The sequence below is a fragment of the Cucurbita pepo genome, chromosome LG18 (assembly GCF_002806865.2).
Source record: "Cucurbita pepo subsp. pepo cultivar mu-cu-16 chromosome LG18, ASM280686v2, whole genome shotgun sequence".
NCBI classification, from domain to species: domain Eukaryota; kingdom Viridiplantae; phylum Streptophyta; class Magnoliopsida; order Cucurbitales; family Cucurbitaceae; genus Cucurbita; species Cucurbita pepo.
The window spans coordinates 4,592,850-4,607,645 of NC_036655.1; the positions used below are offsets into that span (position 1 = coordinate 4,592,850).

The 14,796-nt window shown below is 36.2% G+C and overlaps 1 protein-coding gene across 1 annotated transcript; it reads left to right on the forward strand.

Moving 5' to 3' along the window:
* The first annotated feature begins 1,138 nt into the window (after nucleotides 1-1,138).
* Nucleotides 1,139-14,145, forward strand: LOC111780443 (rhomboid-like protein 20). Its single transcript, XM_023660861.1, has 8 exons — nucleotides 1,139-1,392; nucleotides 1,519-1,619; nucleotides 2,830-2,970; nucleotides 3,142-3,208; nucleotides 12,483-12,634; nucleotides 12,721-12,822; nucleotides 13,282-13,404; nucleotides 13,612-14,145. Exons 1-8 carry the CDS (start codon nucleotides 1,368-1,370, stop codon nucleotides 13,774-13,776), a joined length of 876 nt encoding a protein of 291 aa, XP_023516629.1. The 5' UTR covers nucleotides 1,139-1,367; the 3' UTR covers nucleotides 13,777-14,145.
* The last annotated feature ends 651 nt before the right edge of the window (nucleotides 14,146-14,796 follow it).

Sequence of the window (14,796 nt, forward strand, 5' to 3'; positions counted from 1 at the left end):
ATCAAATTCCTTTTTTTTTTTTTTTTTTTTTTTTTTTCCCTTAAAAATAATTTTTTTTTTTTTTTTTTTTTTTTTTTTTTTTTTTTTTTTTTTTTTTTTTGGTTATCTCGGGATAGAGTAGGTTGGCTTCTTCGGTTGAATGAGCCTTATTGCTTGGTTCAGTGTTTGACTATCCATTCCGCGACTTATTGTGCGTATAGTTGTTGACTGGAAGCTACTTTTTCAGTCCCAAGATTATAGATCGAACTGGCCGAGTTGATTGATCGGTAATTGAACGTGGGGATCCTCTTTTCCNGGAGTTTGCATATTAAAATATTTATTAGGGTTCTGAGATTGAGCCATTTACAGTTATTGTATCAGAAAATCTACCTATTCGAGAAATAAATTGGTTCAATGGTACCTAAAGAAGTAGTAAGATTGCACGGAGTACCAATATTCATCGTGTCAGATTGAGATCCTTACTTCACCTTGAAATATTGAAAAAGCATTAAATAGACATTGGGTACATGGTTACAGTTTAGTATGATGTTCCACCCACACATAGATGAGCAAACTGAACGTCTAAAGTAGACTCTAGAAGATATGTTGTGGGCTTGTATGTTAGAATTTTTAGGTAGCTAGGACATTCACTTCCATCTCCAGAGTTCACGTTTAACAACAATTATCAAGACATGATTGACATGATATCTTTTGAGGATTTGTATGGAGAAAAAAATATCGATCCACGGTGTGCTTGTCGTATCCAAACCTAGTCCAAAGTGAATAATGAGGCTACACAAAAGATAAAGAGCTCGAATGCGTGCAGCCTAAAGTAGGCAAAAAAGTTATGTTGATGTGAGGTGTAGAGATCTAGAGTTCAAGTCGAGAGACAAAAGTATTCTTAAAGGTAACACCAATAAAAGGTGTTCTCAGATTCGAGAGTGAAAAGAAGTTAAGCTAACGTTTCATTGAACCAAAATCAAACCGGTAGTATGACTTAGAGATTTGAACTTGAAATATGTAATAATTAAATATTGTGAAAGAATATATATGTTATAATTAAATATTGTGAAAGAATATATATGTTATAATTAAATATTGTGAAAGAATATATATGTTCTTAGCGTATAAAATATTTACATTTATGTATGGTGGGGAATTAGTAGAACATGTGGAGAACTCCCAAGGAAAAGGAAAAGGAATTGAAATAGTTGTTTCCAACCGAAAGGCGGAAGAGAAATCGAGTTCCACTCCCAAGTTCTTCCCAGCAGACAACGAATCAAAATCAAAATCAAAATCGAAATCGAAATCGAAATCAGAATCGGAATCGGAATCAGATTGAGAAGCCTCTGACCGTCTGAGCGGGTCGTTGCTTCCTCTCTAAGACGATGAACGGCGGCCCGTCTGGTTTCAGTGAGTTCTCTTCAAATTCCCTATTCTCTCTTCTCTTCTAATGCTTAACCACCCATATTACTCCTTTCTCCCTTTTCAATTTCTTCTTTCCTGTTTGATCGATTTGCTTCGTCTTTGTGTCCGCAGACAATGCCCCTGTCACCCGGAACTTCGTCGTCGCCTCCGCTCTTTTCACCATTTTCTTTGGGATCCAAGGCCGTTCAATTAAGCTTGGCTTGTCCTATCAGGTACTCTTCTCTCTCTTAGACTAGCGAGATGCNCTTCGGTTGAATGAGCCTTATTGCTTGGTTCAGTGTTTGACTATCCATTCCGCGACTTATTGTGCGTATAGTTGTTGACTGGAAGCTACTTTTTCAGTCCCAAGATTATAGATCGAACTGGCCGAGTTGATTGATCGGTAATTGAACGTGGGGATCCTCTTTTCCTCATGTATTTGTAATGACTTAGTTAAATCGATCTCTGCATTTTTGGTTCTGAATTATAGTGGCCACCTGCCATTTTAGGCTCTAGTTTGTTTTATATATCTCTTTAAGCAATTTCTTTGTTGCTGGAGGAGGAAAGGGTGTTTGAAGTAGCCTTGTGGCTGGCTATGCGGCATTTGAATAGTGTATTTAACAAATAGGCATTCGTAATGTACGTTCCGTGACATTTTGAGAGTCTTGTATGTGTAATATTTTTAGTATAATTTAAATAAGGATTAGTTCTAATTTGTGAAATGAAGGAAGTGCAATCAGTTCTTAATTAAGCCAGCTAATGAGATGAGATATTACATCACGGCCCAGCAAAATGGGCAGGTTCAAGAACTGGAACATTAGAAAGGGGAATGTAGTGTAATTGGAAAAATAGTTATGAAGTTTTTTGCACGAATTCAGGAAATTTGACACAAAGTTATTGTCAACAAATTTGGGATAGAAGAGGCAGGTTGTTTTTGAAAGAAAAGGAAGAAATTAGTTGGTACCACTGAGGTCTTTCATCAAATAGCTAAGAACTAATTTTGAGAAGTTTTTGAATTTAAGATGGTGGGACAACGATAAAATTGAAATTTGAGAAGACATTTGGGTGGGTGGGCAGCTTTTGAATTTCCTTTCTCCAATGTTATTCTGCGTTGCTGTAAATATTGGAGGTTGGATTAAGGATTTTAAGGATTTGGAGACAAGAAGCTGAAGATCCTTTTGGAGAGGAGCTTACTAGGATAGGTGGAAAGTTTTTGTTTAAGGGTTTGGAAGTGACACAAGTTCAAATAAGCTGTGCTAAAGGGATCCACTTGTAGAATTATTATTTTTATCATTTTGACTCTATTCCATCTTTGTTGCATATATTCCTTTTATGAAGGACTTAAATTTGACTTATTTTATCCCTTTTCCATAGTAGAGGTTACCTCTTAATTTGCCTGGTAGGTGGACACTTTTGACCAGTTAATTGTCATCCTTATGGCAGGACGTGATTGTGAAGCTTCGCATTTGGAAGTTAGTAACGTCAGTTTTTGCCTTTTCATCTACTCCTGAATTGATGTTCGGACTGTTTCTGCTCTATTACTTCAGAGTATTTGAAAGACAGATAGGTTCCAACAAATACTCGGTAAATTTACTTTTATTCAATTCATGCTTCAGGATCTTATTAAAATATGTCATAATGAACCAACCAGTCATGATCTTTAAGTTGAGTGGATCACAACAAAACTCTATTTGTTCTTTTTCCGTAGTGATGTGTTTTTTCTTAAATAAATTTATATGTTCCATTGTGATGCAGGTCTTTATTTTGTTCTCTATAATAACCTCTTTACTTTTTGAGGTCCTTGCGATATCATTACTTAAAGGTATGCATTTTTGTTTAATATACTAGTATGCATGGGAGCTAGCATAATTTTAAGCTCATGCTCATTTACTGTTTTGTTTTTTTGTTGTCCATCCCTTTCCTTATCATTTTTTAGATGTGAACAGTTCTACTTTCCCTACTTTTTCTCCCCTAAAATTTGTTAATAGAACTGGAAGTCCTTCTTAGCAAGTAGCTAACATGCCAGGGAGTTAGTTGGGCCTAGTGACGAATGTGCATGGCCTCTTGATTTTTGTAGGATTTTTGTTTGGCAAGTGTTTGTAACCATTTAGTTTCTTCTTTCTCGCTGCTCATTTATTTTTCTTCCAATGAGGATCTACTCATATATTCTGTTAACTTTGGAAAAGGAAATTCAGAATGAAATTCCATTCTTTTCCTTGTTGGTGGCTTTAGGAAGAATTATTAACACCTTGGATTTTATCCTTTAGAACCCTTACTTTGTCCTTGGCCTCAATTGGTGCTTTATGTGCAAGGGGCCTTTAGAAGATCTAAACCACTTGTTATGGCTTTGTTTGCTTCTTTGTTGTGGAGTCATTTCCAGAAAAATTTTGGTTCCTACCGTGAGCATACATATAATAGAAGAAGCGGCCTCTGATTCTCCATTTTGATAGGCAGTTTTTTATGGCAAGCTGGCTTTTGTGTTGTTCTTTGAAATCAGAGAGCCTTCTTGGGTTGAAATAGGCCGTGGATGAGATTTGAGATTTGGTGTAGTTTGATGTCTTTCTTTTGGTGTATTTGAGATTTGGCATTTGTTGATGCTACGGCTGGTTTCCATGCCGCCAGAGAAAGAGGATACCGAGGTTATTACATATATATTAGGAGGCATTCTTGACTGTATCCTTGGTCAAACCACTGGAGCACATCACCTAAAGTCTTTTCCATAATCCTCAAACTTTTCCATAATCCTCAATGGAAGACTGAGAGGGAATATTTATGCCACACGGGTCTCAACAAGGGGATCCACTATCCCCCATTTCTTTCATAATGGTAATGGATGACCTTAGTCGCCTACTCTCAAAGGTCAAAGATGAATGGCAGGTAAAGGACTTTTAGATTGGCAATGAAGGCTTAAGAATCAACCACCTTCAGTTTGCGGATGATACAATCATTTTTTCTGATTTGTCGGAATGCAGATGAGAAAGCAAGGGGCATACAAAAAAACTGCCCACTAGGAGAAACCATCTCCATGAGTTTTAGAAATATCCACTCTGAAGAACTTAAGTGTCTTCTTATAGAAGGATATATCTAATCATTGAGAATGTTTGTAATGGTCTGGTACATATCTTGGCTAAGATGAGATGAAGTTTGATTATACATTAGCTTGTGTCAAGTTCTAAAACTTTATAATTGGTTTTTGTTGCAAGTCTTTTTTTTTTAAGAATTAACCGTTTCTTTTATAGGGAAATATTGACTAAATCCAAATTGATAGGTAATCTAAATTTCCTAGATACTAGGTAATCTAAATAAATCCCTAGATAATAGGTTTATGTGCAATATTGATCGCACGACTTTGACAACTCAACTTCAACGTCAAGGCATGACTTCAACGGTAATTATGAAGGCTCTAAATAAATTTTTCAATGGTAGTTATGAAAGCTTAGAGTAAATTTGTCAATGGTAGCTATGAAGGCCCCAAATAAATATGTCAACGGTAGCTATGAAGCCCTAAATAAATATGTCAACGATCGCTATGAAGGCACCGAATAAATTTGTCAATGGTAGCTATGAAGGCTTCGAATAAATTTGTCAAGGGTAGCTATGAAAGCTCTGAATAAATTTGAGTTAGCTATGAATTTCTTTTGTCAACTGATCCGTCAGTTGAAAGCCATGAGAGCACATAACTCATGCATACTATCCCCTTGGAGCACTTCCACGTGTATGATTCAGTTGGTAACTTTGTGATAGTAGGGGTAGACTTATAATCTTCAAAGTAGGCTTTTCGTAGCGTTTTTCTTATGGTTTTGCCCGATTCTTCCATTAAGAAATTGAAGTCTAGCCTTTTGACGGATTTGGAGATCTTAGTTTTGTTGCCTCACTTTCTTCCTTCGACACCTTTGGTTCCATCCATTATTCATTTCTATCACCTTCTTTTTTGTGGACCACACCATTCTTGATATGAACCACGACCAAGGAATTTCCATACCTCAAGGTCCAATTACAAGGACGAGAGCCAAGAAGCTACAACAAACCTTGTACGCTTATATTCAAGCTATGGTGAGCTCATCAAAGGAAATTCTAGACCTCCCTTATATGTGGTGCAAAGTTAGCTTCAAGAAAGAGATGCATTAAATGCACTTTAAGTTGCATTTAATGAACTCAACTAAATTTATGGAACTAGTCCAAGGATGACTAATAAGCACATTTCATTCATTGCACTATTTAATTATAATTTAAATATCTGTTTGTCATATTTAAGCTAGTTTTTAATATAGGAGTNCCATTTTAAATATGAAGGTTATGAGTATTTCTCATTTACTAGCCAATTTATTTTGGGAATTATGTTTTACATAGGTTAAAGTTGTAAAGGCTATATAAAGCCTTCTTTTCTTTGATTAGAGACATCACATTTTGGAATTAAAAAGAATAGAATTTAGATTTTTTAGCTTTGTTGAGAGCTAAGATTTTCTTTGCAAATTCTTGTGTTTAGAATTTGCATGCTAGAGTCATTCAAGTGGTATTGATCAAATCTCTTGTGGAGTGATTCGAATCACGAGTTTAGAAACAAGTTTTCTTTACTCTTGATCTTGATCATCAAGGTAATCCGTTCCATACTTTCCCTTGGGTAATTTCTACTATAGTGTCCTACCCCTTGACATCTCCAACACTTTAAATCCCTATTTCGAACATTAGACTTTTCTACTGTTTCTTTCCCTGTTCTAGAACTCTCACCTTTCTCCAATTTAGCTTCAGAGTTCTAGAATAGGGAAAGAAAAAGTAGAAAAGTCCAAGGTTCGAAATAGGGATTTAAAGTGTTGGAGATGTCAAGGGGTAGGACACTATAGTAGAGATTACCCAGGGGAAAGTATGAAACGGATTACCTTGATGATCAAGATCAAGAGTAAAGAAAACTCGTTTCTAAACTCGTGATTCGAATCACTCCACAAGAGGTTTGATCAATACCACTTGAATCACTCTAGCATGCAAGTTCTATACACAAGAATTTGCAAAAAAAATCTTAGCTCTCAACAAAGCTAAAAAATAGAATTTCTATTCTTTTTAATTCCAAAATGTGATGTCTCTAATCAAAGAAAAGAAGGCTTTATATAGCCTTTACAACCTTAACCTATGTGACACATAACTCCCAAATTAAATTGGCTAGTAAATGAGAAATACCCATAACCTCCCTGTTAAAATGGCTAGTTAATGGTGGAATATGGTAACCTATGTGGGTTACAATATAACCTTAACTCCTATATTAAGAACTAGCTTAAATATGACAAACAAATATTTAAATTATAATTAAATAGTGCAATGAATGAAATGTGCTTTTTAGTCATCCTTGGACTAGTTCCATAAATTTAGCTGAGTTCATTAAATGCAACTTAAAGTGCATTTAATGCATCTCTTTCTTGAAGCTCAACTTTGCACAACATATAAGGGAGGTCTCCAACGTCTTTTAGAATTTCCTTTGTTGAGCTCACCATTGCTTGAATATAAGTGTATAAGGTTTGTTGTAGCTTCTTGGCTCTCGTCCTTTTAATTGGACCTTGGGGTATGGAAATTCCTTGGTCGTGGTTCATATCAATTCTCTTCCCTTCACCAGTAGTGTCCTCTATTGATAACCTATTTGCTACCATCAAGTCCTTTGAAGATCCTTTGAAGAGGCATCGGGTTTAAACGATAATGTGCATAAGTCTGAAATCTTGGGAGTGTGCATCGAATCTCCTATGTTATCATCTATTTCTTTTCATTATGGGTGCAAAGAAGCTACTTTGCCGACTACTTATCTGGGATTGCCTCTCAATGACAAACCGAAATCTTCTTCTTTTCGACTCCCATTGTTGAAAAGATTGAAAAGTGCCTCAATGATTGGGGCCATTCCCACATTTCAAAGGGTGGCTGTCTCACCCTTCTACAATCAACGTTGGCCCATCTCTCCATCTATTATTTATCAATTTTCCCTATACCCCATGAAATTTAAGAGATCCTTGAAGATTTGTTTGCAACTTTGTATGGAAAGGCTACAAAGATAAAACTGGTTTCCACTACTTAAATGGGATAAGCTCACCCGGCCTATTGATGAAGATGGTTTTGGCATCATTAGCATCCAACATTAAAACACGTTTCTCTTGGCTAAGTGGATTTGGAGATTTTACAATGAAAAGGGAGCTTTGTAGAGAAAAGTGATTGCTTATAAATATGGTTCGGTTCACTTCGACCAACAACCTGGGTTTTCCTCCATCGTATCTTCCAAGGGTCACTGGAAACATAGTGATTGCTTTAAAAGTACAGTTTACAGCAACATCACTTTTAAAGGTTGGCACTGGGGGAAATACTTGTTTCTTAACTGATTTTTGGATTGGAAACAGGCTTTGAGGATGATTTTCCATCATTTTTTGCTCTATCTCTTAACAAAGATGCTGTCATCTTTGACCTCTGGCATTCTGAATAAGCATCATGGGACCTCAATCTCAGAAGACACCTTACAGAGTCTTAAACCAATGCGTGGGCTAGGCTTTCGCACATGTTTGCTAATATTATGCTCGCTGAAAGAGCTGACGTTTGGGTTTGGAATTTATATCATAATGGTTTCTTCACTAAATCTTTGGCCGAAACACAGTCCACTGCAGGTATCCAAGGCACAGAAGCATTGTATAAGATGATTTGGCTGGAAAATATCCCAAAACATTAAAGTTTTTCCCTTGGGAACTTAGCCATGTTTGTCTCAATACACAGGATAAGCTGCAAAGAAGAACTCCGGGCATCTCTCTATCACCCTCATGCTGCATTATGTGTACAAGGGTCCGGAACTCACAATCTCCTCCCATTTTGTGTTCCTTTGCTTGATTTTATTGGGAATTTATCTCCCAAAGTTTTGGTTGGTCAGTCACTCCTCCGACAAATATTTGGGCTCTACTTAGTATTGTCCTCCTTGGTCATTTGTTCAAGAATGAAAGGAGACTCTTTGGCTTAACTACACAAGGGCCTTCCTTTGGCTGTTATGGCTCGAAAGGAATTCTCTCATTTTCTCCAATACGATTCAAGACTTCGATTTTTTTTTTCTTCTTGTGTTACTTACACTGTTCTTAGTTGGTGTAAAGTCACTTCTCCTTGTTTAATAACCGCTTAAGCTACCTTATAGCCAGTTGAAAATGTTTTTTATAATCCTTTGGATAGCCGGTTGACAAATTTATTTGAAACCTTCATAGCTACTGCTAACAAGTTTATTTAAAGCCTTCATAGCTACCATTGAATCATGCCTCGAAGTTGAAGTCATGCAAAGAATATTGGACATGAACCTATCCAATTCAAGTTGAGGATGAATGATATCTATTACTCAGCTTGAGAGGGGTGTCGAAGGATATTTGTGTAATCCCATTAAAGTTTGAATACATTGGACCTTGTACAACAAAACGACGTAAAATGTTAACACAGTGCCACTCTGTATGGCACATGCTCCAGCTCCGATTCCATCCTCGATCAGCTCTTTGTTACTTTCGAACATTAGAGAACTTGAATAAGTACAAAGACTTTGTAAGTAGCCTACTTATAGGTTCTTAATTGTGTCCTTAAGGTGTGCTAGTGTAGCACATTCTAACTTGTCATATTCTTGTTCTTGGTCTGAGATTTTAGGTGCTTAGAGTCTGTTCTTGGGTTTTGAGTTTTTATTATGATCTAATCCAAGGGCCTTGGTCTTGGGTTTTGAATTTTTAATCTTAACTTTGATCTAAGAACCTTAGTTCTGAGGTTCTCGATTCTTAGATCTCGTAACTCGGATCTTGGTCCATGTTCTAGTTCTTATCCTTTTGTTCTTAGTTTTTTTATCTTAATTCTTGTTCATGTCCTTAGTTCTTGTTCTTGGTTCTTGTCTTTGATTCTTGTCTCTTGAGTGGTATCCAGCCATCGTCCTATCTTAAGGGACTTGGGGTTTATATAGTGCTACTTTAGGACATTGGTGTGTGGTAACTTGTCTTGATTCACGGCCGTAAGGTAATATATTGATTACTTAAAAATCAAATGCTACCTAAAGCTTACTTGAATCATGACCTTTGGGTAGCATATTGATTACTTAAAAATAAAAAACTACCTAAAACTTATTATGAGGTAGCTTCCTGATTACTAAGAGTTAACCTTGAGCTCATCTTGAGTTTGAGTAGCCTCATTGTTACTTAAAAACCAAGAAGTGTCCTAAAGTTTAACCTGAGATAGCATCCTGGTTACTTGAAAATTAAGGGCTAATTTTGAGCTCTTCTTGAGTTAGGGTAGCCTCCTGGTTACTTAAAAACAAAGAGCTATCCTTAAAGCTTATCATGAGGTAACAAGGATGAACCTAGAGTTCATCTTGAGTTCGGGTAGCTTTCTACTTAAAAATCAAGGTTCATCCCTAAGTGTAACATGAAGGGTGTGTTGTAACATGAAGCTTATAACACACCCTGATCATGATTCTTGATAACATTCAAAACCCTAAAGTGAGTACAAGTCATATTCATCTTCTAGGCCCATTGGAATCATTTACGGGCATAAATCTTAGGGTTAACCATTAGGGGCTTGAGCCTTTAACTTATACCCCTAACATGGTGTAGGTTCTATACTTGATCCAAACTGAGGTGATCTTTCATGTTTACACATAGGCTTTAACTTAAAATCTTAAGTCATTTGGAGGTTATTTGTACATTGGTGTATGTCTTAAAAGGACCTTAGGGGCATTATTGCATCTTAAATTTGGTTCTTGCTTCAATGGTTCTAAAAGTTTGTATAATCCTTAAACAATATAAAATAAGGCCTCTTATATAGTTTGGAGGTCATTTGGGTCCTGAACTAGAGGTAGTTTACCATGGGGGCATTATGGTTAATTTGTATCGTTACTTGGTGTAGCTACTTAACTTTATCCCACGACTACTAAATTTCATATATAACGTTAATATGTCGTATTATGCCTAGTATTAAAATTTTATGAGAAGCGAAGTTTGTTTAGTGGGTTATTTTAACGTTACTTGATTCTCGAGCAAAACGCTCTGTTTAGGTCCTTAGCTCATGGTTCTTTGCTTATTTCTTCCATATTCCTTTAAATCATACTTAAGGTTCATATTGAAGTCCAAGTGATTCTTACAAGTATTTCTTAAGTAATGTCTACATTGGTTGCTTACCCTATCATTGACGCTCGGGTTGTATAATCTCAAGCTTTCGATATCTGAATTACTTCAAATTTTCTTTGGTAGATCCATTTTTTAGTTTAGTTTTTTGAACCATCAAGTATTTTTTAAAAAATGTCCAGATTGGTTGCTTACCCTATCATTGACGCTCGGGTCCTATGATCTCAAGCTTTCAGTATCTGTATTACTTCAAATTTTCTTTAGTAGATCTATTTTTTAGTTTATTTTTTGGAACCATCAAGAATTTCTTGAGAATCGGTTGGCGTGGCCGGTTCAATTGTATCGGCCACGTCATCATCTTCTTCCCCAGGGGGAAGAAGACATGTGATCCCTTTCGAGCTTCCTCTGAAAATTAAATGCTAATTTTGAGTTCTTCTTGAGTTAGGGTAGCCTCTTAGTTACTTAAAAATAAAGAGCTATCCTTAAAGCTTATCATGAGGTAACATTTAGATGACTTAAAAATCAAGGTTGAACCTAGAGTTCATTGAGTTTGGGTAGCTTTCTACTTAAAAATCAAGGGTCATCCCTAAGTGTAACATGAAGCTTATAACACACCCTGATCATGATTTTTGATAACATTTGCCCGTGGGCTCCAATTGAATTTTAATAAATTTCCTTCCTTACGACCATGGATACTCAAATGGGGGGATGTGGACCACTTTTAGCTCTCGAATGTTGGGGGATTCGTTTAGAAGTTGTAGGAATTGGTTTGAAGGAATATAGCTCCTAAACTTTGGAAAACTTGAGAGCAACAAAACCCATAATCCAAAAGCATCAAACTCAAGTTTTAGGAATCCTCGTTACTCGATTCTTGTCTCAAAACATTGTCCAAAACTTCATATAGATGAGGCCTTGACCGACCTTGAATTGTCCAAAACATACTTGATTTTAAAACTTGAAGTTTCTATAGTTCTTGTTGGAAATATCTTCTCCGATGAGGGTGCTACTAACCTTAGTTTTGAATTATGGTCGTTGGATCTAAAGTACTTCGAGTCTTCTTGAACATACTGAATTTTTAGCTCGATCCAACCATTAGATTTGAAGATGCTGATGATTTTGTCCAGTTGACTCATTCTGAACACAAAATCTGGGTTTAGATTCGGCATAGGGGTATTTTCGTAAATAACTTGTATAGGGGCATTTTTGTAATTTGTCATTTTTTAAATATTTTATTCTGAAAATTCAAACTTTTTCTAAAACTTTACCCCTTTTTTGTCATTTTCCTTTCTTGAGCACTTTGAAATTCCTTCTCCCTAAGAAATTAAAAATCCAAAAAGTTATTTAAAAATTGAAAAAATGATCTTTTTGCCATTTATGCTTTTGCTTTTTCTTTCCAAACCTTTTCCAAAGACCTTGAATGTTTATAATCCTTTGTTAGGGTATTGAAAATCTCTTCTTTGGGCCCTTAAACTTACCCAAGTATCTTAACCTTACTTGGGGGTTTTACATAAGCTTTTCTCCCTTGCAATAGAGATATGTTATTCTCTGAAAATAAAATAAGGAAAACAGCCAGCTTAGCCAAGCCTTTGCCTGGATGGTTTATTGGAAAATTTATAAAGGTTTATTGGAAAATTTATAAAGGTTTATTGGAGTGGTTGAAGTTATTTGTAGATGTTATTTGAATTTGAAAAACACATGGACATTGAAGCGGGTGTTAATGCCTCATTCCTTGAAGAACAGATTTCATCTAGGTTGGGGACTTCATTTCTTTAGCCTTTCTCATGGTCATATGAAGCTATCTTTGTGGTTCTTGCTTCTAAAATTAGAGGAGTGATTCATGATATCATTATCCAAATTACTTTTTGCAATATGAGACTGACCGTTGATTTTATGCCATCTTGTTAACATAGGAGTTCATTCTTTTGTATCTTAGATTCAGAATCAGAAGTTATGTTCTTATGATTTTCACTTGGTTAATATTTATATTTCATTCTTTTTTAGCAGATCCTGCAGCGAATCTAGTTACTTCTGGACCTTATGGTCTTCTATTTGCTTCCTTTGTACCCTTCTTCTTTGATATTCCTGTTTCAACTCGGTTCCGTGTATTTGGAGTTCGTTTCTCTGACAAGTCTTTCATATATCTGGCTGGTCTTCAGGTTAAGGACTGTTTGATTTCTACTTTTTGTGATACCTGCTTTACTTTATTTGCTGTCTAATCTAGTTTTATTGTTGATGTTGCCAGCTCCTACTGTCCTCGTGGAGAAGATCCATCTTACCAGGGATATGCGGAATTCTTGCTGGTTCCTTATATCGTTTGAATGTATTTGGCATCCGCAAGGCCAAGGTTAAATTCAAAATTTGCATAATCAAATTGCTTCCTTAGTTTTCTTTCTGAAATTTTAATTCTGTTATTTTAGATTGTAGTTTAGGCTTTTGGTATCTGTGCAAACTGTGGAAATTAAACACAGGTTAGGTGGTTTATGGCTTGTCGTTTTTTTTTCTTTTGTTTGATAATCACAATTTAAACTATTTTAGAGGATCAAAAGTGAAATTCTAACTCTGCATGCATATCCAAGATTCTTATGATTAATTTATGAGTTCTCTTGTATTGAGTTTTTGATTAGCTACCATCATCAGCCATCAGGTTATGTCTTCCAACAATAATTTGTTCCTATTTTTAAAATTTCGAATGGAATTGTTACACTTGGATGCTTCTAACTTGATCGAGGATCTAACTGCTATTTTGAAATTGTCTTATCTTCAATATTCTGATTGATTATTGTATTTTCGTCGGCTCTTGCAGTTTCCAGAGTTCGTCAGTTCATTTTTTTCACGGTTTTCTTTGCCATCCGCGGGAAATCCTCCAGCAGCCCCAACTAGAGATGTTAGAGGAAACATGCCATCTTTCGTGGGCCGCCAGGTTGAGGTTAGTACATTTGACGAATTCTTCTATGTGCTGTTAGTTTAAACACATTTTGATAAGCTAAACGATTGAGCATGAACTTACTGTGCCTTGGTATTTACAAGAATGTTGGTATTGCTAATGTTGGCATAATCTGTATAGCTAATGTTGGTATTGTAAGTTTGATGCTATGTCCTCTAAACTGGTTTGCTTTCTCTTGTGCTACTTTAGAGGAGCCATCCTCCTGTGCCAACTGCCACAGAACCACCAGAGGACTCCATTGCCACACTTGTTTCGATGGGGTTCGACAGAAACTCAGCGAGGCAGGCCCTTGTGCATGCTGGAAATGACGTTAACATTGCGACAAACATACTTCTCGAATCACAATCGCACTAATTTGATGGAAATTTTTCTCGGTATATGAAACCTTTGACGTCCCCAGTTCTGAGAACAGTCAAATTCAGTATCCAGGGTTGATGGTCCGACACACTTGCATTTGCTGACAACTGAGTTTTGATAGGTTGCAGAAACTCATCAGGCTGTTTCTCTTAACTCTCTTTTCGGTTTCCCTTTTGTTCGTATCGTAGCTGTCAAATTTTCTTAATACTTGATGTCTGACTACAGAAGATTGCTTAGTTTGTACGTATGAAGTTAAGCTGGTAGAAGTATTTGTGGAGGCAGAATGTGCAGAATTGTTTTGTTCTGTGATAGCTATAAAAGTTGCAGATTCTTACAGAAATTTTATTGGCTGCTAATCGTGATTAACTGCTCTGTTACTGCGCTCTGATATTGAACTGAAATTTCGGTTTTCATTTAGGAATCAAAGAATGCGAATTCTGTTGTGTTGGGTATATAAAACGTTTGATTCAGCCCCTCGCAATCCTTCGATTGTTCTGTTCTTTTCTTTGAATGAGACTGAGCCTTGCATAGTCTGATGAGCAACACTTCATTTATTTTATATATATATGTCGGGAAAAAAACTGTTTCTTTAAATTGTGAGAGACCTATAGCAATGTATGTACGGGGTTAAAACAAGAACCATAATTTGGGACCCTGGTTGGGTTGTTTGAGTAAAACTGAGAACGGTCGATAATTTTTCGACAATTTTGTGAAGAACGTTGAAATTCAACGCAACGATTTTGACGATTATGATTGGCAGCCAGCACCAAAAAATGGTTTCGCTTTCGGCTAGTTTTTGTTTGACCAACTTGGGGTACCATCAAGACTCTTTACTTGCATTCTAGGGCAGTTATGAACAACTGCTTCTCTTTCCAATATCTTAATATTCTCTTAGGAAGCAGCACTCGAACTTGTATCTCGATAAAAGAGAGCCTATAGAACTATATATACGTGGTTAAAATTGAAACCCTAATTTGAAAATTGTGATTGGGTAGTTAAAAAAAAAAAAAAAAAAAG

What these genes read in the sequence shown, in the direction of transcription:
- LOC111780443 (XM_023660861.1), top strand. Translation starts at nt 1,368, where the DNA reads ATGAACGGCGGCCCGTCTGGTTTCA. An exon ending in CGGCGGCCCGTCTGGTTTCA is followed by an intron (nt 1,393 to 1,518) that starts GTGAGTTCTCTT and finishes TTGTGTCCGCAG; the next exon opens with ACAATGCCCCTGTCACCCGG. An exon ending in TATATCTGGCTGGTCTTCAG is followed by an intron (nt 12,635 to 12,720) that starts GTTAAGGACTGT and finishes TGATGTTGCCAG; the next exon opens with CTCCTACTGTCCTCGTGGAG.